Here is a 24,664-nt window from a genome sequence, read left to right as displayed (position 1 = left end):
CTCCAAACCTGTATGAAAAAAATTATATTTCTTTATAAATTACCCAGTTTCAGGTATTCTGTTATAAGCAACAGAAACGGACTAATATGGTATTGTTCCCAAGAAGCATGTAAAGTGATTTTAATGGATACATAATATATAAGAAAATATAAATTAGGTGTAGGGGGAAAAAGAGCAAGAGGAAAACAAGGGACAGGAATAACGTTGGTGCATAACTGCTTTCCTGTGATTTTCTACATGTACAATAAATAGCCCGTGAGAAGGCACACGGCTGGAGTATTTCCTGTGCCATCTTTGACTGGAACCTTAGGAGTGAACAAGACTGGGCAGGGGGGCACAAGGGTGGACTCTTAATATGGAAGGACCCTCAAGATATGTGACAGAGGGAGACAAGTTCCCATCGGAATTTCCTTGTAATACTCCATAGATTTCCTTTTCCAGAAACATGTTTGATTTCTTCTTAAAGATTCCTGAGTTCTCACTTTGAGAATGGCCATAGTCCTGAGCAGTGTAATCTTGTTGGAGACTCAGGCTATTAAGTTCCTAAGGGATCACATCTCAGTTGGGGTCCATTACAAGTCAGAGACTATGTAAATATGCAGAGTGTGTGAGCCAAGGCTAAAACTAGTCATTAATTCCTCAAACCCTTGTTTTTAAAATTCTTCTATCTAAGCCAAAACTGTTAGATACAGACTTGCAGAGTCCCTCCCCAGTCAGCTGGGAATCTAGGTGATGCTGATGACACGCAGGAGCCGAGAAGTAGCCACGAAAGTAGTGCTGTGCCTGGTGACTAAATGATGACACTCCTTCCACTATGGGAGCTCCCTCTCTCCTGGGGAACAGAAGAAAGACAACAACAACAACAACAACCAGTTAGTCAGAATCTACCGTCTATGCATACATACAACATACAAGGTGTGCCTGACTCTGTCTAAATCCTGACTGAGTGGTAGCTGCCAGGACAGCAGATCTGAACCTAAAAAATAATTCTTGACCCTTCGTGAAGTCAGTCTCTTCCCCCAGGTTTATGTTTCTCTTCTTTCCTATCTCTCTGGAACCTCTCTCATACATTTAATTTCTAAAAATTTTTCAGTCTTATTTACTCTGCCTCTTCATCTGTTTTTTAACATCTTCAGGTCTCCCTTAGACTGAAAAAAGGGTACCCTATTCCATTCATCAGTCCATCTCTACCATTCATTCACGAAGACATGGCCCAGTTCTCCTTTTATTTATAATCTCCTGAACCGTTCCTTCCCAGCCTCTTTCTAAAAAGTTTAGCTTCACACCTTAATATTTCTCTGAAGTAATTTGTCAAAGATCACTAATTACCTCTTCCTGACAAAATTCAGTGGCTCTTCTTTAGAAGTTATTCCACTTGGTCTCTGGGCTTTTTCCACTTACTTGATGAGGGTCAGAACTACAATTTATGTTTCTCATATTTCTCTAACTACATATTATAGGAGATCATTTTAAGTTTTGAATATCTACAGTTGTAGTTCATGAAATGAGACCTTCCTCGTCTTATTTGAAATAGGAAGATAATGTACCTGTCCTAAGATATACTGTTTAAAAGGCATCATATATGTATGTACATTCATATTGCTATTAAAAACAAAACCGAAAAAAATAACCTGTTTCCTTGGGCGGACCAGTTTGCCCAGTTGGTTATAGCATAGTGCCGATAACACCAAGGTCCAGGGTTTGATCCCTGTACCAGGAAGCTGCCCACCCAAAAAAAAAAAAAAAAAAAAAAAGTTTCCAATTTATTAGGAAAGTAAATTTTAGGGGGCATGGTTTCTAATCAAAATGCATGCTGTGGAACAAATAGTCTTTGACACAAAGGAAAACAATAAAATGGGGCAAAAGGAACTTGTCCAGAACTTGCTAAAGGAAAACCTAGGTATGATTAAGGAGTAGACATTTTATTGAAAGTAGATTAAGAATCCTGATAAAAAAATTTTTTTTATCAAATAGAAAAGTGAAGAAAAAAAGATAAAAGCTGAAATTGTCTACAGAAAATTTGAATTTAGCTTGGAGAGGAAAGAACATAGCGGTTTTCTCGTGTATCAGAAGAGCTGTATACAGGCCAAGGTTGGAAAAAGCCAGAAATGCCTTGGGTAGCCCCTTCCTTTAGGTCAAGATTGGAAAGAAAGATAATTGAATTGAAAGAGGCCAGGAACACAGGGGCCGCTCAGTCTGTAACCACTGGAGTTAAAAGCTTGAAATTTATGCTTCTTATATTTCTGAGGTTGTAGTTTTGGTGGAGTGAAAAGACCTGTATTGAGAAGATCTCAATGGGAGTCCTGGTTCTGGAGTTGTGTGGAAGATCCCTCAAAATAACTTCCATTTTCTCATGGGCCCTGTGCAGAAAATAGTTCTTACCTATTTCGGGTTCCCATGAAATCATCTACATGAAGCCCTTGCACATCAGTATCTATTTTTTTATTTTGGTAAAATGTATATAAGGATTGCCATTTTAAGCACTCTTAAACAGACAATGGCATGGAATTAATTACATTTACAACGCTGTAAGCACTACGTCTATTTCCAAAACTTTTTCATCATCCTAAACATAAACTCTGTACCTATTGAGCAGTAACTTCTCATTACTCCTTCCCCTCAGTTTCTGGTAACCTCTACTCTACTTTTGTCTCTGAAATTTTTTTTCCCTTTTAATTTCTTTTCTCATTGACCCATGACAATTGTATATATTTATGGAGTATAATGTGATATTTGTGTACATTTATACCGTGTGCAATGATCATATAATATCTATTTGCTAAACATTACTCTCGAGATAAAAGGTTTCATGTGAGCCAAAAAATTTTTTGTTTTATATTTCTCTGAATACTCAGTATTTTGTAAAAAAAATAAAATAAAAATAAAAATGTGGTGAAGCTATTACTGCTAAAAACCTGATTTAACAAACTAGGGATGCTATCAACTGAAGGAGTAAACAGAAACTTCAAGTGATTATGATCAAAGATCACCATCTAGTGGCCCAATTGTATTATTCAACGTCTGAACTTAGCTGCAAGATCCAATGACTTGAGAAGCTAGGAGGGGAGTAACCTGTGTGAAAAACATCCAGCCCCACAAAGGAGAGGAGGAAAGAGCAAGACTTTGGCCCTGGAGACTTTTTGCCTCATTAAAGATTCAAAAATTCAAATTACAAACAAAATACCGCACCCTTCAAACTAACCAATCTGCCAAATCAAGCTTTGGTCTTGGGCCTCTGGTCACTGTCAGAATACAAGTGGAAAGTTCAATGTGATAAAGTGATAACTCTTTGGGAGATAATCTCAAAGAGACCTAAAACGATGGAGGCTCTTAAAATTAAGTTGAACAAAATCTGCCTCTCAGGAGTGACTACAATTTAAAATTTGGTTTGTTTGTGGTAGAATTGTTGCATATATATTGTCTATAAAAAAAGCTGAAATACTTTCAGAAAGTGAGGAAGAAATAAAGTCACCAGAAAATATTACTGACCCCCAATAATGATAATCTTCTAAGAAGGCATCATGAGTGATTGAAAAAGGCATAGGCTTGGAGTCTGAGGTCCATGTTCAATCTTTGGTTTCACTTCCTATTGGCTGGGTGGCTCTGGGCATGTTACTCAACCTCTCTGAGCCTCACATGGTTATTGTGAGGATTAAATGAAATAAGGCTTGGAAAGGGCTCACCCCAGTGTCTGGAACATAATTGGTGTTCCTCCTATCCTCCTGTCATCTACAAGAATCCATGTGATTTAACTTAAAGAAAATAAGGAAAAGAAAAAAATCTAACTTAGAAGAAAATAGATTTAGATTTTAGGTCCACATGAAGAGACATGGTTTTAGTCACTATGAGTAAAGTAACTGTAGTTGTCCCAGCTTTGATTCTGTGTTTTCTTTCAGGATATAATTTTCTTACTGGTAACATGGAAGAAATAGTTGTATCACCTGTAAATGTGGCTAACAGTACAAACCTCACAGGGTTGTCGTGAGGATTAAATGAGATATTGAGTAAGACGTCCATAACTCAGTACCATGTGGCAAGGGATAGCTATTTTCATTATTGCTGATCTTTATCTCTCATGGGACATCTATGAGAATATGGCATAGCTGCCATTGATTATTTCAGAAATGCCTGGTGGCTTTTGCTACCTTCCTCACAAATTGCTCTCTCAACAAGGTTCTGCTCTACAAAAAGCAGCTCTGTGGCTTTCCTCAGGGGCCTGCTCCTATGCACACACCATACATGTGACTGATTTTTTAAAAAATCACAATCAGAACATGCATTTCCAAATGAGAGTTGTATCCTCCAATGCCCCTGAGAGACTATAACTCTTCTTTTGATAGTATTCCTCTACTCTGGAAACTTTGCTCAAAGCCTACTGCATATCATGGGTAACTTGTAAGTTGGCTCTGAGGCAGTTCATTGATGTTTTTGAGCAACAGCAGCATACTGTTTGTAAAGTGGCAACATTAAAGAAACACTATCATTTGAGTATATTAATTGTAAAAATAAAGTTATATCTTAAAAAAAAAAAAGAAAGAAAAGAAAAGGTCTATATCCAGAGGCCCAAAAGGCCTACATCCTACTGTGTTCCCTTTTAGACTGGTAAGCTATGTCTGGCATCCATTGGCACTTGCCTGTTCACAGAATCCTAAAGTTTTGATTCATATTTAGGATATCGGGGTTTTTCTGTTTTGTTTTTTATCAGTTTAAGGATCCTCTCCAGGGGGTGTCTCAGAGGGCCTCATCCTCACATATATGCAGGGTATCCAAAAAGTTCATGGAACGATTCATATTATCTTCTAATTCTATTTTTACATTAACTTTTTGAAGTACCCTCCTACAACAGGGCCTTGCACGCTGACTTGACGAATAGGCCACGTGTCTTAATTTGGGGTATGAAAATATGGTTGCTAAGAATAAAGCAAGGCAGCTGTGAAAGGAAACAAAGCCTTAGCCATGAAGGCCTGCATTCAAGTCCTAGCTCCGCTGCTCACAAGGTGCTTAATCATTCTGAGCCTCATTTCCTCATCTGTAAAACGGGGGGACCCTGCTTGACCTGCCTCAAGGGACTGTGTGAGAGCTAAAGTGACACTGAGGATGAGAAGGCCCTTTGTAAGCACCAAGCCCCTGCCCTACACTCTGCACTGACTAGCACTCTATACTCACTAAGTCCCTTTAGCTCTAACAAGAGGTAGCTCCCCCAGTCCACAAGGTAATTTGTGCAAAATAGGGAGGAGGTGCCCTCAGTGATGGCATGTTAGGCAGCCTGTGTCAGCTGTGGCCACGCCTGGTGGGAAGGGTCTTCTCTGCCCACACCCGACCCTCAGCAGGATGCCCCAGGCTCACCGAGCGCCTCTCCACACTCCCTTTTTTCCTGCCATTCTTGACTGGAATGACATCCAGTGAGCGGTAGCTGGGTGGCTTCTCCTCGGGCCAGTTTGGGGAACGTGAGCGGTGGCGGTAGACCCAACTCTGGGGCTGCCTCTCCTTCTCCTCCTCAGAGCTCCAAGAACTGAGGCCAGAGGGCAGGGGAGGGGAGTAGCTGCGGTGCCTGCGTCTCCCGTGCCTCTGGGTGCTCTCCCGGTGGCTGGGCCTGCGGGGCCTCTCCCTACAGTGGTTTCTGAGAGGAGGTCGGCTGGGCCGCCAGTGTGCCTCACTGGACAAGGGGCCATCGCTGAGGCTGTCCCTGTCTGAACAGGGTATGGGTGACCTGTTCAGCCTGGGGCCATGGTGCCTTCCACTCCCTGGGTAGTTCAGCTCCCTTCTCTCTAATGCCCAGGGCTTTGGCACCTGGTCCTGGAGCTCGTGGTAGAAATCAGAGTAATGGTGTTGCCTTCTCCCCTCCCTCAGATCCCATGGTCTGGTTGGAATTGGTGTGAGCCACTGCTGGCGTGAGGAGTCACTGGTCCTCCGTGAGGATGGCAGGTCTCTGATCAGTGGGGGCAGGTGGATGATCCTGCGTTCCACGACCTCGGAGCCCAGGGAGGACAGCATGCTGCAGGGGTGGCCAGATCTGGCTTTGAGGTCAGGGGGCAGAGGCTGGGCCAGGTTGAGGTTCCGCAGTTCTTTCTCCAAATACTCCAGGACACCATTGGTGATGGGAGGGTGAACAGCGGTGTGGGTCATTGGCATCTGTGGAAGGCTGGACTGTCGGGACAAATCTGAATGGAAACAAGGACAGCATATGCAAAACTATTGGCCCAGAGCATGCTCCTCAGAATCAGGACATCAAAATGTCAGGCTATTTAGCTTGACTCCACTCCCTCCCATCCTCAATCATGAAGACACCCACCATATTGGTTATGGAGGCCCCAATGCAGCCCATGCGCCTACCCTTGCCCTCTGCCTTCCCCCACCCCAAATCTCTGGCAAGGTTTACCTCGCTGCAGCAGTGGGTTCATTGGGTAAGATGAGACCTGGGAGCTCCTGTCCACCCCCCAGTACAGGGGTTTTTCCATCATGTGAGGACCTAGGGCCTGAGCCTGCTTCATGTAGCGGTGGTGGGCCAGGGCTGCAGGGGAAGAAGGAGAAATGCAGACCCTCAGCCAGGGCAAGCCTCACCCCTCCCACTTCACTTCTCTCCATTTAGTGGTCTTGCCAGGAGGCCAGCTTCTCTCCTCCAAGTCCATTCGCACCTATCTTTCATGGGAGTAAGAGTTAAGGGAGTAGCGAATCAACAGCCTCTCTGGCAAGGAGCTAGGAGTAAACTTCCTATAGACAAGACTACAAGTCCTACATCTCAGAAAAGTATATTCTTGAAACTTGATTTCCTAGCCTCAGAAACATCTCATCATCTCACCCACTCCCCAGGTCACCGCATAGGTAGCTAGATGGACACTAGCAGAGAATGAGCCATAGGACAACAAAACCAGAAGCCACAGGCCAGAAACAGAAGGTACTGATGCAAAGTGCTCAGAGGAGGCTGTGAGACAGTGGCTGGGGGCTCTTGGATCCTGCCAGGCAAGCTCAAAGCCAACTGCTCGTGTGTGTTGGGGGCCACAGCAAGAGAGAAGTTTGAATGTTTGATGAGGCACATAGGATTTGGAATTTATCCCACACGTCCTGGGAACCACTGATAGGTTTTACAAGGATTGGTAATTATGGACCTTGGTGACAAGTGTGAAAAAAAAGGGAGGAGGTGATGCTGAAAACTGTTTCCAACTGGTACACCAGCCCTTGGTCGAAGAAAACCTGTGAGAGGAAGGCAAGGGAATGCAAAAAGCTGAAGTGAATCTCAGCTTTTTCTACACTTCTCTTGACCTTGTTAAGTGTTGGGGTTTTCGCTAAGTAGGGGGAATCTCTAAGGTGTGGTGTGGGGGCTGGGAAGGGGGAAGGGAAATACTATTTCCTTTAGGGCAAAGAAAATAGTATAAAAAGCAGCGCAAGGAGTCCACAGAAATGTGACTCTAGTTCCCTAGGTGCAGCTGGTCTTGAGCATACAACCTACAGTGAATGCAAATTAAAAGCAAAAGTATTTAGTTGTTTTTGTTCACGAATTTATATTTTGAGGTAATTGTAGCTGAGTGCCACATGTCTGCTAAAGTTTCTGTCTATCCACGCATGTAGAAAATACACTTGCAGTCCAAGTGCAGGAAATGCCTGCTTTGGGCTGTGAATGGTGACAGGTCCCCAGCCTAGTACTTTGCCTCCTTCTCAGTTCTCCAGGCCTCATGGCCACCTCTAAAATGGAGCTGCGTGAAGCCTTCCCCTCACACAGTAGGAGGGGGCAGAAAGACAAGCAATCTGGACCCAGCTACACAGTGTAGGGGATTTGATGAGGCCAGCAGCAAAAAGTCCATCCAGAGTGCTACCCAGTGGCTCCAGTGTGAAACAAACTTCCAGCACAACAGGGAGTGGTTGCAGCAGAGCCCCAAGAAGTGCCCAGAGCTCCATCCCTGATGGTGAGTCACAGCACAACCTGGAGGAAATCAGATGCAAACCTGCAGCTGCTCACCCAGCTGCCAAACCTTCATGCCAACTGATAGCCCTCCCGCCTCCCTGAACACACACCCAGAGCCCCAGCACTTTCCTCTCCCGCTTGTTAATAGATGCCTTTCCCTAGATCCCTGTACTGGCTGCCATAAGCACACATAATACTTTGTCTAATACACACTGCCAGTCATTTTACATAAGCTAACTCATCCTCTGAAAAATCTGTTAATGTAGGAAGCTGGGCTCAGAGAGCCCAAGGTCCAAGGTCCCACAGCTAGCAACAAGCAGAGCCAGGTGTGAACCTGTGTCTCTGACGCCAAGCCTAAGCTCTTCTTGCCATGCCACTGAGTCCCCAGACTCTTTTATTTTTTGTGATTAAGCCAAAAAACCTTCCCTGGGGGTACTTCCTCAGTTTACTTCTCCCCAACTCAGCTCCATACCTCTCAAAACCCACTCCAGACTGATTTCTGTCTCCAAGGCCTGGGGATCTCTGATTCCATTGAGAAAAACCCTAGCTACTGCCACCCCTTTAACTGAATCCTGGCTTCTTCCAGATAGTACCATTACCTTGTTTGGCCACTTCCTTCTCCTAGTCCCCTAATTCAGTAGGGAAGAAAGAGTTGGTCTCACTCTGTAGAGGGCTAACATCTTGTGATATGTTCTGCTAAGAGGACAGCCATGACTTCTGGCCACAGCCAGAAGAGACACGTGGCATCAAGTACCCATGCGGGACGTGCTGCATACAGTGTTTCTCAAGATGATAACACTGGCTGTGGGAGACTGCTGCATCCTTGAACTCAAGGAAGTATGTAGTATAGTCCATTCAAATAAAATTTCAGGAGGTTCCACCCCGGGGCTCCCTCTCCTTTATCCCTGTCTGCTTACTTTTCTCACAACTTTCATAATAAGTATCTGTTGGACTTTGACTCTAGGCCTTAACTTGCTTCACTCCTAGTCCCTTGGTTGCAACTGCCATTGTCTCCGAGTAGTTCATTGCTGTCTCTGCTTCAATCTTCGTCACATTTTGGTGACCCTGATGTGATTCTTTCTACAGGCTATTCCACGGAATGGTAAGAAACCTCCCTAGGCCTTCTCAGGATAAGAGATGCGTCCTCCCATATTATGGGGCATTGAGAATTTTAATTGACTTCCTTCGGTAAGGTTTAACACATTCTTTTTCAGACTAAGTGCTTCTTTTACTTGCTTAAGCTGCACTGACTTTCTCCTTTCTTATGGGAGTTAGCTTGGTGTAATCCCTCTGGGCCTCTCATTGCTTTCAAGTATTTGGGCTTTGAGTAATCCTTGCATCTCCGTCACTGAGAGGATAGTGACATCACTCCTTGCTCCCCACATGATTCTTTTCATTAATAGGACTCCCTACACAAATAACTCCCTAATGACCCTTCCAAATTCTCCATTAGCTTTTCTGTCATTTCCCAGAATTTTTTCACATACTCCAGACATTAACCCACCTGCTCCCTTCTTAGCTGACACAAACTTTTGTCCAGGGTTCGCCCCCGCCTTGTTGCACTAGAATTGATGAGACAGGATGGAAGACACAGCCTTCCTGTGTCTTCTCCCATGCCTGCCCTGTCCCTGGAAACAGCCACACAGGCATGTCTAGACTATCAGGGGTATCTGTTGAACACCTAATGGGGAATCAGACAGGCAATAAAAATAAGAAACGTAGAGAAAGCAATGAAGCTTCAAAAGACTCCCAATAAGTTATCTCTGAACCTCAGTGGACTAAAGTCTGCCTTAGTCACCTTTAATGAGTGTGTTAAAAATACAGATCCTTGGGTACCAGTCCCAGAGACTCTCCTTCAGTTGGCCCTAATGCAAGGCAAGAAAATTTGTGTTTTCAACAAGCTCCCAGGTTCTAATGCAAGGAGTAAACTTGGAGCTGACTTGAGGATTCTCAACACTTTAAGAAATATGGTCTTCAGGGAAAGGTTTCCTTAAATACGAACTTTGAAGGTCAGATGGACTTCAGCTTGCATACTAGCTATGTGATCTTGAGTGAGTTTCCAGGGTCTCTGAAGCCAGTCTCCTCATCTGTGAGTTGGGATAATAATAGCCCTTTCACAAGGCTGTTGATGTTTAATGAGGTAACACACATGAAATGCATAATATATGAAAGTCAACAGACAGTGGCTGTCATTGTTATAATAATGGTAATAATAAATTGTTTTTCCTTAGGTACCACAGGAGACAAACGCATACATTTGGAGACTAAAATGCCAAAGTCATATTAATGTTCATCTCTGAGGAAAACCCAGGCCATATTCTCTAAGACACCTCCTTCGTGGCAGAAATGAAACTCAACACCTCACCCTCCTCCAAATACCTGCACCTCTCTCCCCTGCAGCCAGCTTCATGTGTGTGCATCACCACATAGAACTGGTTCCCCTGAAGAACTCTAACTCCACTTGCCTGTAACTAGCTACCATTCCCTACCATCCCCTCTCCACTCTTCCAGAACCCATTCTTTGCCCTCCTTTTAACCCATGGTCACTCAGTCCAGTTCCCCCTGACCTGATTGGCTGGTCATTCCAGTTCCATCCTCAGGAGCTTCCCAGAATTTCATGTCCCTTGGGACTCTTGCCATTTTAGTTTTAGGGAACCACCAGCATGCTTCCTGGCCTGAGTCAGGCAACTGGCCTCAAACAGCCCTCCTCCCAATAGGGCTTTCCTCGATTGATCTATCAAATATGCATTTCCTTCTCAATAGCAGCAGTTTATTATTTTTATTTATTTTTTTGAGGGGGGGTGGCTGGCCAGTATGGGGATCTGAACTCTTGACCTTAGTGTTACGAGATGGCACTCTAATCAACTGAGCTAAACAGCCAGCCCTATAGCAGCAGTTTAAATGTTCCCTACTTCTCAGGTCTTTCCCTCCCCATGAACTTTCAGCTGATGACATCATCTTTGTTGAGGAAGAAGAACCAGCCCTAGATACAGAGTCAAGAGACCTAGGTCTAGTCCAGGGCCCCCCACTAACAAGCTGTGTGTGACTGTGGAAGTCTCCCTAGGCCTTTACTTCCGTCAGCCTTGTGGGGCATGGGGACGGGACAGGGTAGATCAGAGATTCGCACCACTGCGGGGTGTTCCTAGAGGTTCTCTGGGGAGGAGGGCCAGTAACAGATGGAGGGATGAAAGCTGACTCTCTAGTTCTCACAGAAAATATAAGGTTCAATTTCAAAAACATTCAGGACTTTTTACTAGTACTAAGTAAACTAACAAGGGTTATTAAAATTTCATGTCATTTTAATTTTTCTCTTCTCTAGTCCTCTTTTAACTCTCACTGTAAAGTGGGAGCAGGTTGGGAAGGTGGGCCGTGGTCAGAGAAGTTGAAGAATCACTGACGGCTTTCTTGAAGCTCCCTTCTGTGTGTAGAATTTTGATTTGCTGAAATCAAGACAGGCTGATGTGAGCTCCCTTCACTTTCTCCTTTATACCTCGGTCATCCTCCACATTTTAATGACTTGCCTTCTCTCTTCAGAGGCCAGGCTGCCTTCCCTTCCCGAGGCTGGTTCTCTCACACGAGGCCCGACGCTGCTCCCACCAACTCCGCCGCTCTTCAGTGGGCACCTCGCGTCTTCGTGCTTCACTTCACTCACTTTCTACCGACCTGGGTTCTTTGCTCATGAACTTGCTTACAGTTGTCTTATTTTAAAAAGAACACAAAACCACCCCTTCCTCCTCCAGTCAAAGAGCTTTTCTGTCATTTCCTTAACAACTGCTGCCCTCCATGCAGTTCCTCTTGTCACCAGACTTCTCAGGACAGTCTGCCCTAGTGACTCACTGTGAAAGTAACCTCATCTGTTCAAGCACTTTTATTTGTGGCCTGTTTTTCTTTATTTTACCCATTCTTTTAAACAAACTTTAACCACTTAGGAGAAACCATTCTCCCTCAGACCCTCTGTTAATGACTTACTGACAGTGCATGTGTGTATCACTTGTGCTAGCTTTGTCCCAAATCCTGCCTGGTTTTAGTGCCTCATAGACCTAGGGATTCTAAGAAGGTTTTAATCATCTCATCCTGTGTATTACTACTCCAGCAACCGTGACTTCTCCATGGCCTCTCTCCTTGAGCCTCTGAAAGGTAGGGAGCCTGATGGCCCGATACTGAGTCCCCTACTATTTTTCCCCTCTGTAGGGAGTTCATGATATCTCAGCCAACCCCACAGTCATCTACTCACAGAGGCAGTGGCAGGCCCTGTTGTGGGAAATGCAGACACTCACAAGCCAGGTAAACATGAATTCAACACTGCACTGCTGCTGCCACTTAGTAGCTCTGTGATTTCTTCAGTCTTCTCCTCTGTTAAATCTGGATATCTGCCTTCTAGGGTTGTTGTGAGGATTTGATGAGGAAAAACATGCAAAGGGCCTATACAGAGTAGACACCCAGTGAAAGTTAGTTCTCTTTTCCTGTAAGACAGCAGCCTCAGAACACATGCCTGAAACCAGACACAGATTGTTGTCCTTGACGTAAGGTTTTGTTTCTATCTTAATGGATAATTCCTTATTTTTCCTTTTAGAAATTTCCTTTCAAATGAACCAAAGTGATAAGAGTGGTTATCTCTGGGTGCTCAGACAGTCTTTTCATTTTCCTGAATTTGTCAAATTTTCTACAGTGTAGTACTTTATTTATAGTCATCAGGAAAAGAAAAGGTTATTTAAAATAAAAACAAACAAAAAGTTCCATTTAAAGCACTTGATTCTAGTCCAGCTATTTACTAAGAAAAGATCTTCATAGAATAATTTTTTATTTTTTTGCCTTCACCATGCATTCTGCAGCCAAATTTTTAAGGACATGTCATAATTCTGTTTTAAAGAATCAAATTTTATCCCAAAGAAAGATCACATTAGGAGCAAGATCTTCTGCTTCCTCTTTCCTTCCTCTAACACATGGGTTCTCAAAGGTATGCCCCCAGACCAGCAGCATCACATCACCTGGGAACTTGTGAGAAATACAAATTCTTAGGCCCCACCCCAGACCAACTGAGTCAGAAACTCTGGATGTGGGGCCAGCAATTAAGTTTTGTTTTGGTTTTTGGTTTTTGGCAGTTGACTGGTATAGGGATCTGAACCTTTGACCTTGGTGTTCTCAACACCAAACTCTGACCTAATATAAATGCCAGCCCAGCAATTAAGTTTTAAAATGCTGTCCAGGTGACTGTAATGTGAGCTTCAGTTTGAGAACCATTGATATAACAGGAGAAAGGTGTTCCTCTGCTCTGTTCCTTTCAAGTCATCTCTAATACTGTGATTTAATAAGAAATACGTAATTGGTCTCTGCCCCTAGTTCCTGGAGCATAGCTCCTAAAACTCTTGGAATCTCTAGAGCGATGAGGGTCTTTTGTATGCTAATTGGATGACTGGTAGCCGAGAGCTCCTACTTACCTAGGATAGGATGGTCACCAGAAAGACCACCTGATTAAGAGGGTTGGGACTTTCAGCCTCACCCCCTAACCTCTGGGGAGGGAAGAGGGGCTGAAAGTTGGGTTGATCACCAACAACCAATCATACCTACATAATGAAGGCTCCATAAAAACCCCAAAGTCCTGGGTTTGGAGAGCTTCTGAATAGCCAAACACATGGGGGTGCCTAGGTGGTGGCACACTGTGCCTCTTCCCCCATACCTTGCCCTAGGTAGCTCTTTATCTGGCTGCTCATCTGTATTCTTTAAAAGATCCTTTGTAATAAATGGATAGATGTAAGTAAAGTGTTTCCCTGAGTTCTGTGAGACGCTCTTGTAAATTAATTGAACCCAAAGAGGGGGTTGTGGGAGACCTCGATTTATAGCCAGTTGGTGAGTATAGGTGACAACCTACTACTTGCAATTGGCATCTGAAGTGGGAGGCAGTCTTGTGTGACTGAGCCCTTAACCTGTGGGATCCAATGCTAACTCCAGGTAGTGTCACTATCTCTAGATAGTGTTAGAATTGAGTTAAATTTTAGGACACCCAGTTGGTGTCTGCTAAAGTATCGCTTGGTATGTGGGGAAAACCCGCACACATCTGGTGTGAGAAGCACTGTGCTGAGTGGTGTGTGAGAACAGGAAAAAACACTTTGTTTTTTCTTTACAAGTGGCCTTCTCTCTCACTGCTTCATTCAAACTACTACCTGCAGCCACCTCATGTCCAAACAAGGTCAACACTAGAAGCATAGCCTGAAGCACAGGCCTAGCGGGTGCACTAAAGAAATGCCATCAGTAGGCAGAGCTACTGGAAAGAGCCTTTAGAAAGCCTAGGAGATGGACAGGCAGAAGTCCTCAAACCAGCCACGTTCCATGTAGCTCTCTATACTCCCAAGCATCATTTTCAGGGCAGAGGCTAATGTCTTCTCTGCCTGTGATGGGAGAAGGGCATGGAGGAAACCCTGGAAGAAACTTTGACCTGGGCATGTGAAGCCAATCTGCTTGGGGTACTGGGCCTTAGTACTACCCCATCCCACAGCTTGTCTGTCCCCTCTCACCTTCCTCCGGGCAGCAGCAACGGGTGGGACAGCAGGGGCAGCGGATGTAGCAGCAGCAATACTGAGGACAGCACTGGCACCAGCATACTCCAATCAACAGAAGGAGGAGGAAGGCTCCCAGGATGATGAAGATCACTGTCAGCCAGTCTGCAGGGGAGAAGCCAAGCAGGGGCTGAACTAAGTATTCAGGTGGAATGCTTCTAGTTCTAATACCCTAGAGGTCAAGTAAATACAGCTCTTCACCTGTAGATTAAAGTTGAGCAACGGGTTGACAAAAAAAAAAAAAAAAAAAAATGAAGGCTGGAACTGCTGAGCACATGGAACAGGAGCCAGCAGAAGCCACAGCTGTGCCCTTCAGATGGAGTTACTTGGAGGCAGCAGGAGAGAAGAGGACCTTGGTGGCCCCCAGGGCAATAAGACCTTATAGGGTTCCTGTGGACTGATGAAGGAGTGAGGAGCGAGAACAGCTGAAAAAGGGGAGCCACTCAGAGGCCAGTGAGTCATCGCAAGGGACTGGTGCATGGCCCGTCCCATGGGAAGTGTTTGGAGCATGGGCAGTGGGGGAGACAGGCCCACAGAGAGAACACTGGGACACAGCAAGGACAGCTGATCTGCCCCCCAATCAGCACAGGACCACTCAGATGAGACTGGTCAGGAATGCAGAATTGCATGGGGTGCAGTTTGATGAAAAAACTCAGGCCCAGTTCAGAGTTTCTATACAACCCAGGTACACCAGGTCTCTGGAGAGCAAGAAGTACCTATAAGGTCAACCATTAAACCCTGAGCTGCACAAAAAGCCTTGCCTAGGGAAACAGCAGCAAAGAAGCAATTTAGCTCAACCACACAGCTCAAGTACTGGTTCCCACAGGAAGTTCCCCCATTTTAGAAGTAAGCAAAGAACAAAAAATTATTTCCAGCCCAAGCACACCACCAGTGCCTTGGGGCCCACCAGGGGACATGAGGCTTGGAGCTGGGGACCGGACCCCCCCCCCACAACCAGGCACACTGCACCAGTGCCTTGGGGCCTGCCTGGGGACCAGAGGCATAGAGGAGGGGACTGGACTCCCATCCCACAACCAGGCACACCACACCAGCACCTTGGGGCCCACCCAGGATATGGAGCCGGGGACCAGACCCCCCTCCCACAACGAGGCACACTGCGCCAGCACCTCGGGGCACGCCTGGGGACCCAAGGTATGGAGACAGGGACCAGATATTCCCACAACCAGGAACACCACCAGGGCCAAGGAGCATGCCAAAAACATCACCTCCATGTGAGTGGACCACCACAGCCACAATAACCATGGCTGCTGTGAAAGCAGCTAGACGCCACAACCACCACACAGATGGTCTGCCAGCCACTGGAGTGCACTGACATGGGGAGAGTCACCAGCAGAGATAAAGAAAAGAAGAGGATGTCTTTCTCCACAAAGCCCATTTCAAAGTGACAGAAGAAGCATTTGCTCTATGATAATATTGAGGGACCTGATCACACCTCTCAGTATTTGACAGATCATCTAGGCAACAAATCAACAGAGTAACCATTATTCTTTCAGAAGGAGAGAAGAAATCTAGGGTAATTAGATGGAGGAGGGGGGAGGGAGAGGGAGACAGGGAGAGATTGGACAAGGGGCATAAAGAATAATTACGATTTGTAACAATATATATGTTAATAATATTGATTTGATCAACATATCTGAATGTTGAACCCCAAAAATATGTATAATCAATTTTGATTCAATAAAAATTTTAAAAATTTGAAAAATTAAAAATAAACCACTGCATGAGCAGTAGCATGTATTGCACAGGCACATGAATAAATCAACCCCACTCACTCAAAAAGAAAAAAGAAAAAGTTTAGCTTTGATGAGTGAACTTGAGAGGCTGACAATCCAATGAAAACAACCTAGGCTTTTTATTTCTGTTTTTGATTTTTTTCCTGTACATAAGATTGCTACAGTGGTGAGGCAGCCAAAGAGAAAGCTCCAGCGGCACTTACGCAGGACAATGAGCTTCACCTCCTTATCTGGGTCTCCTGATGTGTCCCCCGGAGCCTCAATGGTACAATAATATACTCCATGATCCCACCACATCACTTCATTGATCACAAGATCTGCTCCTACAAAGGAAGGAGGGAGAAAGTGCCAGTGGTCAGAGGAGAGGACACTGGTTTCCGACTCATGGTTGCTTCAAGACCCCAGCATTATCCTTCTGCATCCTAAGAGGGCTCCTGGTAGTTCAGAGAAAGATCTCAGTTCCTTCCTTTGAGACCTTCCTCTTTCTCCAAACAGTACGACGATGTTAGAACTGACTATTCATTGAGCCCCACTAGGTACTTTGTAAGGATTTTGGATACATTGCCTCATTTAATTACCACCACGACCCTATGAATGGGTGAGGTACACAAATCACAAGCTGTCTCCCGGTGAATATTCTCCCCTTCTCCTATGGCCATAGAATTTTTGACCATCTACATGGCTGCTATGGTTTGAATGTTTATCTCCTCCAAAACTCATTTTGAAACGTAAGTGCCATTGTAACATTACTGAGAGGTGAGACCTTTAAAAGATGACTGGGCCATGATGGCTCCCCCTTCATGGGTGGGATTGGTGCCATTACAAAACGGCAGGTTTGGCCCCTTTGCTGTCCACCGTGTGATGATGCTAAAAGAAGACACTCGCCAGATGCTGGCACTTTGACATTTATTGGCTCACCTTAGAACGGTGAGCCAATAAATGTCTGTTTATTATAAATTACCCAGTCTTGGGTGTTCTGGCATAGCAGCACAAAGCAGACTAAGACAGCGGCCATCCAGAATAAAGTCAGTATCTCCCATCCTGTTACAGATGGACATGGACAAGTGACTCAAACCTGGCCAATAGAATATAAGCAGAAATGTCACATAATGGCTTCCAGAACTTTCTTAAAAACAGCTTATAAACACCTTTGCTCTCTTTATTCTTCATCTCTTCTTCTACCCTGTTACCTGGAAAGCAAATGTAACAGCTGCCATCTTGGACGATGAGAAAGAAGATGACATTCTTAGCAAGCTGGAAGGGGCTTGGGTCCCTGAGAACTTAATGAAACAGAACCACCACACTAAGTCTGGACTGTATACCTCTGATTTTATACATGAGAGAGAAATAAACTTCACTGTTTAAGTCACTAATGGGCTTTTGCTTACTTGCAATCAAACCTAATCCTAACTGATACAGTGGGTATAATTATTTAGCTGCATTGCAGATGAAGAAAATCAAGACTCAGACTAAAGAACTGGCCTAGTAATAGAGGTAGGTTCAAACCCATTTCTCTCTGCCTCAAAATCGGTACTCTTAACCACAAAACTCTACTGTTGTCTCCAAACTGGGTGGAAACTCCATAGCCTGGATCCCTTACCAGCTTAAAGTGAGCAGATACCTCTGTGTTGCTTTGCTTCCCACGGATTTGTCACCTCTCTTCCCCTGGGTGACGGAGCTGCAAAGGATTACTCAAAGCCCATCTCTTCTGAGCAGTGAGAAGCCCCAAAGGGGTCAATCTCCCAGAACCCTCAAGAGAGAGGCATTCCTTCCATTTGGGAAATTAACCACGAATTGGGGTTCTTTTCCTGCATTTATTCTCCAGACCAGAAAGTTACAGGAAGAGAAAGGAGGTGGGGTTATAGTTTAACAATATAGGCTGGTAACATTCAGTAAAACAAGCAAGGTGACATTTCATAATGCAATTTACAAAAGATTAAGTTGATCCACCAACAAAAGCTTGATCTTAGCAAAAATTCTCTCTCCTTACAGCAATTTCCCAGTATCTTTACATATCCATCAGTAACCTGTCTGTCTTTGAGCCAGTAACCTTGCTGTGTTACAATTCTTTATCTTACAACAGAGACTATAGCCTGGGGAAAATTTCCTGTCTTTTGCAAGGTCAACATTTTATATGTACTTTTAAGAAGTTAGGCTAAACCTGAAACTGCAAGGCTTTGGAAAACCAGGACCTGTGAAATACATTTGCTTTATGTGTACTCCACACCTCTGGATGTTAAAGGGACAGGTTATGAAATCAACTTGAACAAGTAAGAATGAAATGCCAATATTTTAAGAGTAAATGTAATCCCAGAAAATAATTTGAGTTCTCATGAGCACTGAGTGCTGCGCTACCACATTAAGATAGATGAGTGGTTAACATAGATGTTGAAGTTTAGCAAATTCAACAAATATTGACTAAAGACCTTTTATGGGTCCAGCACTGTCGGGCACTGTGGGAGATCTGAAAAGAAACAAGACCCTTCTCTGTCCTGAAAGAGTTTAAAATCCAGTCAGAGGCATTGGGGCAGGCTCCACGTCTCAGAGCAATGGTAGTCCCTGCTATCTTACCCATAGTAAGCACCAGGGGACATCTCCAGATTCTTAAAGACCTTAGCATTACAGACTTGCTCCTGCTTAGGTGGTGGACATATCAACAATTATTTAGTATCTATGTGTCAAAAAATATTTTTTGAGGAAATGAAACAAAAATGCAAGGTCATGCAACATTGGAGCTAACGTTGACTTCTGTTTCCTTCTCTTTCTACGTCAATCCCTATGATTTTTTTCCTAACCACTATTTTCCAAACCCTCTACCTTTCCCAGAAACAAGCTTACCCTAGACTTGGAAGAATGGTCAAAGTGCTATGGAGAAAATTCCCACTCAAAGCTTGATGTATATTGTAAATCTGCTCCAATTTTTATTGGAGACATAAAGAGTACTTTAGGGATGTCAGGGTAAAGAGGGTATTCAGATATGTTAATATTTTAAATGATCCAAGAACTGATTTGATAGGGTTACCTCAAATCATGCAAACACAAGCATAAAAGTGTCAGAAAACAAGGGTTCTGGGAAGTGGTGACAAGCCTGGAGGTAGAAATAAGAACTGAGGGGAAATACTGCTTCCCTGTGGGGGTAAAAAAGATGCAGGGTTTGATCCAAAGGTTGTTGGGAATGGAAATAGTAAATGTATTACTGAAAATTAGAAAAGAAAAGAAAAAAACAGAAGAGCAGGGACTAGCACCTATGGGGACTTTTATCCTACAGAAACTGTAAAGGAGACTTGCTAAAGAGGTTTTAAACTCTGGGGTCAGATCAGAATTAATTCTGGCTCTGGAAAAAGTAGAACCACATTAAATCTTTGAAGATGTACCCGAGACTGGAAAAGAAAAACAGATGTTCCGTAAGGCCAAGGGTTCGAGAGCTAGCTTGGGGAAATCAGAGGTTGAATGTAAAAGGATCAGACTTAAGGGTTAGAAAGTTGGAAGCAGTTATTAAACTGGCTCCCTTTAAGTGATCTACCTTTAAACAATCATAGTATATTCACTGATTTCCTCAGATTGTAGCTATGGGCACCATGAATAGCCTGCTGGGTGTATTCTCCCATTTTTTCCCTTTTAACCAGAAAATATTTATTTAACACAGAATATAAAGCACCTTGAAACAGGCTCTGAATTCTGTGTTGATAACCCACTGCAGCAACCCAGGATTACAGGATAGGAATGTGGGGAGATAACCCATTTATCCAAAAGTGTACTGAATGATAATTAACATTCACAACACACTTACAGTTTGCCAAGTGTTTTATATACATTATCTCAGTCCTCACAACTCTCCATGAGATAGGTACTATGGCAAGTCCCATTTTACAAAAATTGAGGCTGAAAAAATTGAAGGGGCTTGCCCACGTTCACATACCCTGTAAGTGCAGAATGGAGATGCATCAGTCTGACTTCAGAGCCAAGGCCCTAACCACAGCTCCCTGCACCAGGCACCAAGAACAGACGTGCTCTAGACACACCCCTCAGACACCACATTTAATAAACACTTCAGTGTGAGGAGACAGATGCCATCATGCCCATCTTTCAGAGGAGGAAACAAGAGAAAATAGCCTATCTGTCACTGGTCACTGAGCTAGTGCATGCAAGCACCAGGGCTCTCACCCAGGGCTTTTTATTCTAAGCCCTATGCTCTTTCCTCTGTCAGTGGAGGGCAGTGGTCTCAAGTTGTCATCTACACAAAGCCCCTATTTCCTTCCATATGGGCAATAGGAATGGTGGCCAGAGGGGAACTCAGGGACCTGGGGTTTGAGTAGGCCCTGAGAGCCATTTGTACAAGGGATCAAAGGAAACTGATCTACACCTTAGCCCTGAATCTCAGGAAAGCAAAAGAAGCCACCCACATCCAGACCTCCAGCCAAAGCTGTAGGACATCCTCTGGCCCAGAAACCAACTTCCAGGGTAGTAACTTCAGATGTGCTTGCTGCACATTCTTTGAATCTGGCATTTTTCTCAAACAGTGACAGTGACCAAGTAGATCATAAGGCAGCAGAAAAAAAAGGGAAATCCCATGCTGACTCAGCCTGCTGGGCCTGTAACTGCACCCCCTCCACCCCAGTTCCCCTGCCGCCTCCCCCGCACTCACGGTTCTGGATGGTGATCTTGCGCTGCCGGTAATCCACCCCCAGCACCGGTTCATTCTGCCCCCGCCGCTGGGCCACGATGCGAACTTCCCGCTGGTTGTCATTGCAGTCATTGGATGGGTCCTGACCCAGGGATAAAGCTGCCTGGTATGCTGAGGAGAGAGGACACACCCGAGTCACATAGCAAAGTGGGATCCCCACGAAGAAGGTGCCCTTCCTTCTCCTTGGAGCGCTGCATTGTCTCAGTTTTTCCCAAGCCTATGTATCCCCTGGGAATCTTGTTAAACATGAAGATTCTGATTCTGCAGGTCTGGAGTGGGATCTCAGATTCTGATTTCTAATAAGCTCCCAGGTGATGGCAGGAACCATACTTTGAGCAGCAAGACACCATCCCAATTTGCCTCAGCTCATTTTCAAAGACAGCCCAGCCTCTGTTCCCATGGGGTTGGTGCTCTATCTGCCATTACAATGTAAGTTTTGAGAACTGTTAATCTTCCCATGGCAAATGCCTACTATTCCAGTCTCTTCTCCCTTCCCACTTCACCCAGACATTTTAAGAGTAATCCCCAGGAAACAATGCTTCAATTTAGAGAGGATTCTTTTGGGGACAGTGTCAGGCTCAGTGATGGCTCAGCCAGCCAGCTTTTGTGGTTCTACACAAATCAGACTGTGAGACATTACCCCCAGGGCTAAAAAAGGTAAAGCTGAGGCCTTCTTCTCCCTTTGTCTCATCTCAGGAAGCTCATTTCCTTCCTATGATCAGGGTCTCTACTTCTATTCTCAAAATTCCTAAAAGGTTAATTGTTTTGGGCTGACAGTGGGCTACTGGGTTCCTTCATTCCTTGAGAGAGGGCAGAGGCGTGCAGCTTTGGGAAGAACTCTGGTTCCAGACAGCAGAACTGATGTGAGTGGGGCACTTGTCACTGAGAGGCCAGACTTGGCGAAATGTAAGGGAGAGCTGTACAGCACTAAAAGATGTCCCGTAACAGATGGGTTGCATGGTGGCAGTGAGCTCTCCCTCATGGAAAGTGTTTAGTCAGCAGATGAAAGGCCATCTACCAGGAAAGCTGTCTGGTAGAAGGGAATGTGGCAGTGGGCAGGAGTCTCCACACATGACCACTAGGTCCCATGCATCCTGGGGAGTGTGGGAGTCATCTCGTCTGCATGCTAAGGCGGTGGGGCTGATGGTGGGGCTGCGCCACCAGCTCTGTGTGCTGGTATGGAACTAGGAGTGGACTAAGAGGCGGGACTTGCTCTGCCTTTTACTTAATGTCTCAGCTGCCTTAAATCATTTTAGAACAAAGTGGGGCAAAAAAAATTTAACATAAAAATTTAACATATAGTAGTAGTATAAATAAACTAAATAGTTTATTTAACATAAACTAGTATTGAACACATTATTTCACCTGCCTGGGCTCACTTTGTTCATCTATAAAATGAGGGAACCTGCATTAGGTAATCTTTGTGGCTTCTTTTCACTATAAGGCTTTGTGACCCTAAATAATTCCTGAACCCTACCTGCAGTACATTATAGAGGTGCCTAGGACCTAGAGAGAGCAAGAAGCAGGAGGGCACTCACACGCAGAGTAGTAGTCAAAGATGGGGTCCTTGCAGAAGGACTTGAAGCGCCACGTCACCACCACGTCTTGCAGCTGGGCAGAAGTGGTGTAGTCACATTTGAGGACAACGGAGGCAAACAGGGTGACATAGCGTTCTGTGTGCTGGACCGTCACCAGCAAGGACAGGCACCCTGCAGCCAAGAGCAGGAGACAATGCTGAAGGTGGCCTACCTCTGTGCACAGGATAATAAAAAGCAATGCAAATGAGCTAGACACACTGCCTGCCCTCCTACCTGCCTCTGGTTGGAGCTGGCAGGGCCTGAGCTCTTACTCGGCCTGGGCAGGGCATGGAAGGGAGAATGCACTCGGCATTAAAGGGGAGGGATAGAAAGAAAGGAGAAAGGACAACTCCCAAGAACTTATAGACCATTAACAGTGATAACACACCCAACAACAATAAAAGAATTGTATTAAAACAAGGTCATATTTGTACTGGAGTGAAATTACTAATACATTTTTTTTCCCACATTACTTCTCTTTTTAAAATATTTTCCCATGTCCCTAAGGAAAAAGTTCAAACCCTGTAACCAGGCCTGTGAGGCACATGGGGTCTACCTCCTGTCTTTCTCTGCTGCCTTATTTGCCTTCACGCCCCACCGCACCCTCAAGGCTGTAGCCATTCAGAACTCGCTTCAGTCCTTCCCACATGGGGACCATTCTTTTTTCCAGGTGGTGTTCTCCAGGTCTTCCCACAGTCGGGTCTTTCAGCCTGGAGCACTCTTCCCATCACCCACAACACTCCACTGTCTTCCCTGGGCTAACCACTATCCACTCCTCAGGTCCTCAGCTGAACTCTCCGCCTCAAGCAGCTTCCTGACTGCAAGTCTGGGAGAGGGCTCCCACAGTACCTCGTCCTACCCCCCGGCCGTGCTTTTGAAGCCCTGCTTACTGCAGGGTCTCAGAAGGCCAACCAGGTGATCTCTAACTCACTGTTCAAACACCAGCACTTCGTACTGTGCCTGTTGCCTATTTGCACCCAACAAATGTTTGTTGAATAAGTGATGGAATGAATGACCAAGAATACATTAACTAGTGGAAATTTGGCAGTATGGGCAGTCAACATAAGCATAGGGCAAATAAAACAAAATGGTCAGATTGTGATAAACTGTGTCAAGAAAAACTTGAAGAAATTAGGTTTTTCTTTTTTAAATTCCCTCCCACTATCCTCAAAACCTACAGGCACACTTAAAGCCCTACTTGTACCTTGCTAAGGAACCAGGTAGCAAAGAAATGTCAGATGGGACTTTTAGCATGGCCAAGATACATAACCAGCACCTTGGAATGTTCCTATGCTAGTATGGTTTATAGACTGAGTTATAAGGGATCCTCTTGTGAGAGGTTTGGTGTAGAGCAATAGTACTCAAACTTGAGTGTGCATCACCAGAAAGACTTATGACAGCCCAGATTGCTGGACCCTATGCCAGGAGTTTCTGACTCAGTAAGACTTGGGTGAGGTCCAAGGACTTACATTTCTAACAAATTTCCAGGAGATGCTGATGTTACTGCTCATAGGACCGAACTTTGAGAACCACTGATGTAGATAGATTTTGGCCTCAGATACAAACTGGTTTCAAATCACCCTTACTTGGACACCTTCTGCTTTCTTAGCTATGAATGGAGACAATGGTAGTACTAACCTCATCAGGACTTTGCAAGAATGCAATGAGATAATCCACTTCCAGTTCCTGGCACAGTGCCTGGCACATATGCTGCTGTGTTAGTTAGTGTCTGAGTCTTTGCCTCTTTTTCCTTATTACAAGGGCCGAGGAGAAGAGGGTTCCAGCTGGGGTCTTTTCTAATAGAGTTCTTGGGTGGAGTTGCCTTCATTTTGACTGAGTTACTCCCACAAACAAAACAAATTCGTCACCCCTTACAGAACAGTTATATGGGCCTGACTTGATGGCTATAGCCACATGATTCTGGGGCCTGCCTGATTTTCTAGACACAGTCCTCTGAAGCTTATGATGGACACCCACTTTTCTCATGTCTATGGAGAAAGAGCAGAATGCTGCTCAGAACAAGCTCTGGCTCCCCAGAAACAAACAAACCTGCCCATCTCTAGGACTGGTCTGTGATGAAGATGTCCCCATGACAGATGTGCTGGAGAGAGGCTCCGCAGCAGTGCAGGGGGAACTTGTGCATGGGGAAGACGTCACAGAAGGAAGAGATGTAAGCAAGACCCTAAGGCTCAAGT

The 24,664-nt window shown here is 44.8% G+C and overlaps 1 protein-coding gene across 1 annotated transcript; it reads right to left on the bottom strand.

Annotated features, from left to right (window-relative positions):
• Nucleotides 1-790: 790 nt before the first annotated feature.
• On the bottom strand, nucleotides 791-23,118 carry ILDR1 (immunoglobulin like domain containing receptor 1). The gene is made up of 8 exons (XM_063109532.1): nucleotides 23,073-23,118; nucleotides 22,431-22,601; nucleotides 20,854-21,003; nucleotides 16,412-16,531; nucleotides 14,413-14,559; nucleotides 6,380-6,511; nucleotides 5,347-6,161; nucleotides 791-832 (listed from the first exon to the last, which is right to left on the bottom strand). The coding sequence occupies exons 1-8, from the start codon at nucleotides 23,116-23,118 to the stop codon at nucleotides 791-793; spliced, it is 1,623 nt and encodes a 540-aa protein (XP_062965602.1).
• Nucleotides 23,119-24,664: the final 1,546 nt, after the last annotated feature.

This window comes from Cynocephalus volans, chromosome 1 (assembly GCF_027409185.1).
Source record: "Cynocephalus volans isolate mCynVol1 chromosome 1, mCynVol1.pri, whole genome shotgun sequence".
Classification (NCBI taxonomy): domain Eukaryota; kingdom Metazoa; phylum Chordata; class Mammalia; order Dermoptera; family Cynocephalidae; genus Cynocephalus; species Cynocephalus volans.
This window is presented reverse-complemented; position numbering and strand designations above follow the sequence as displayed.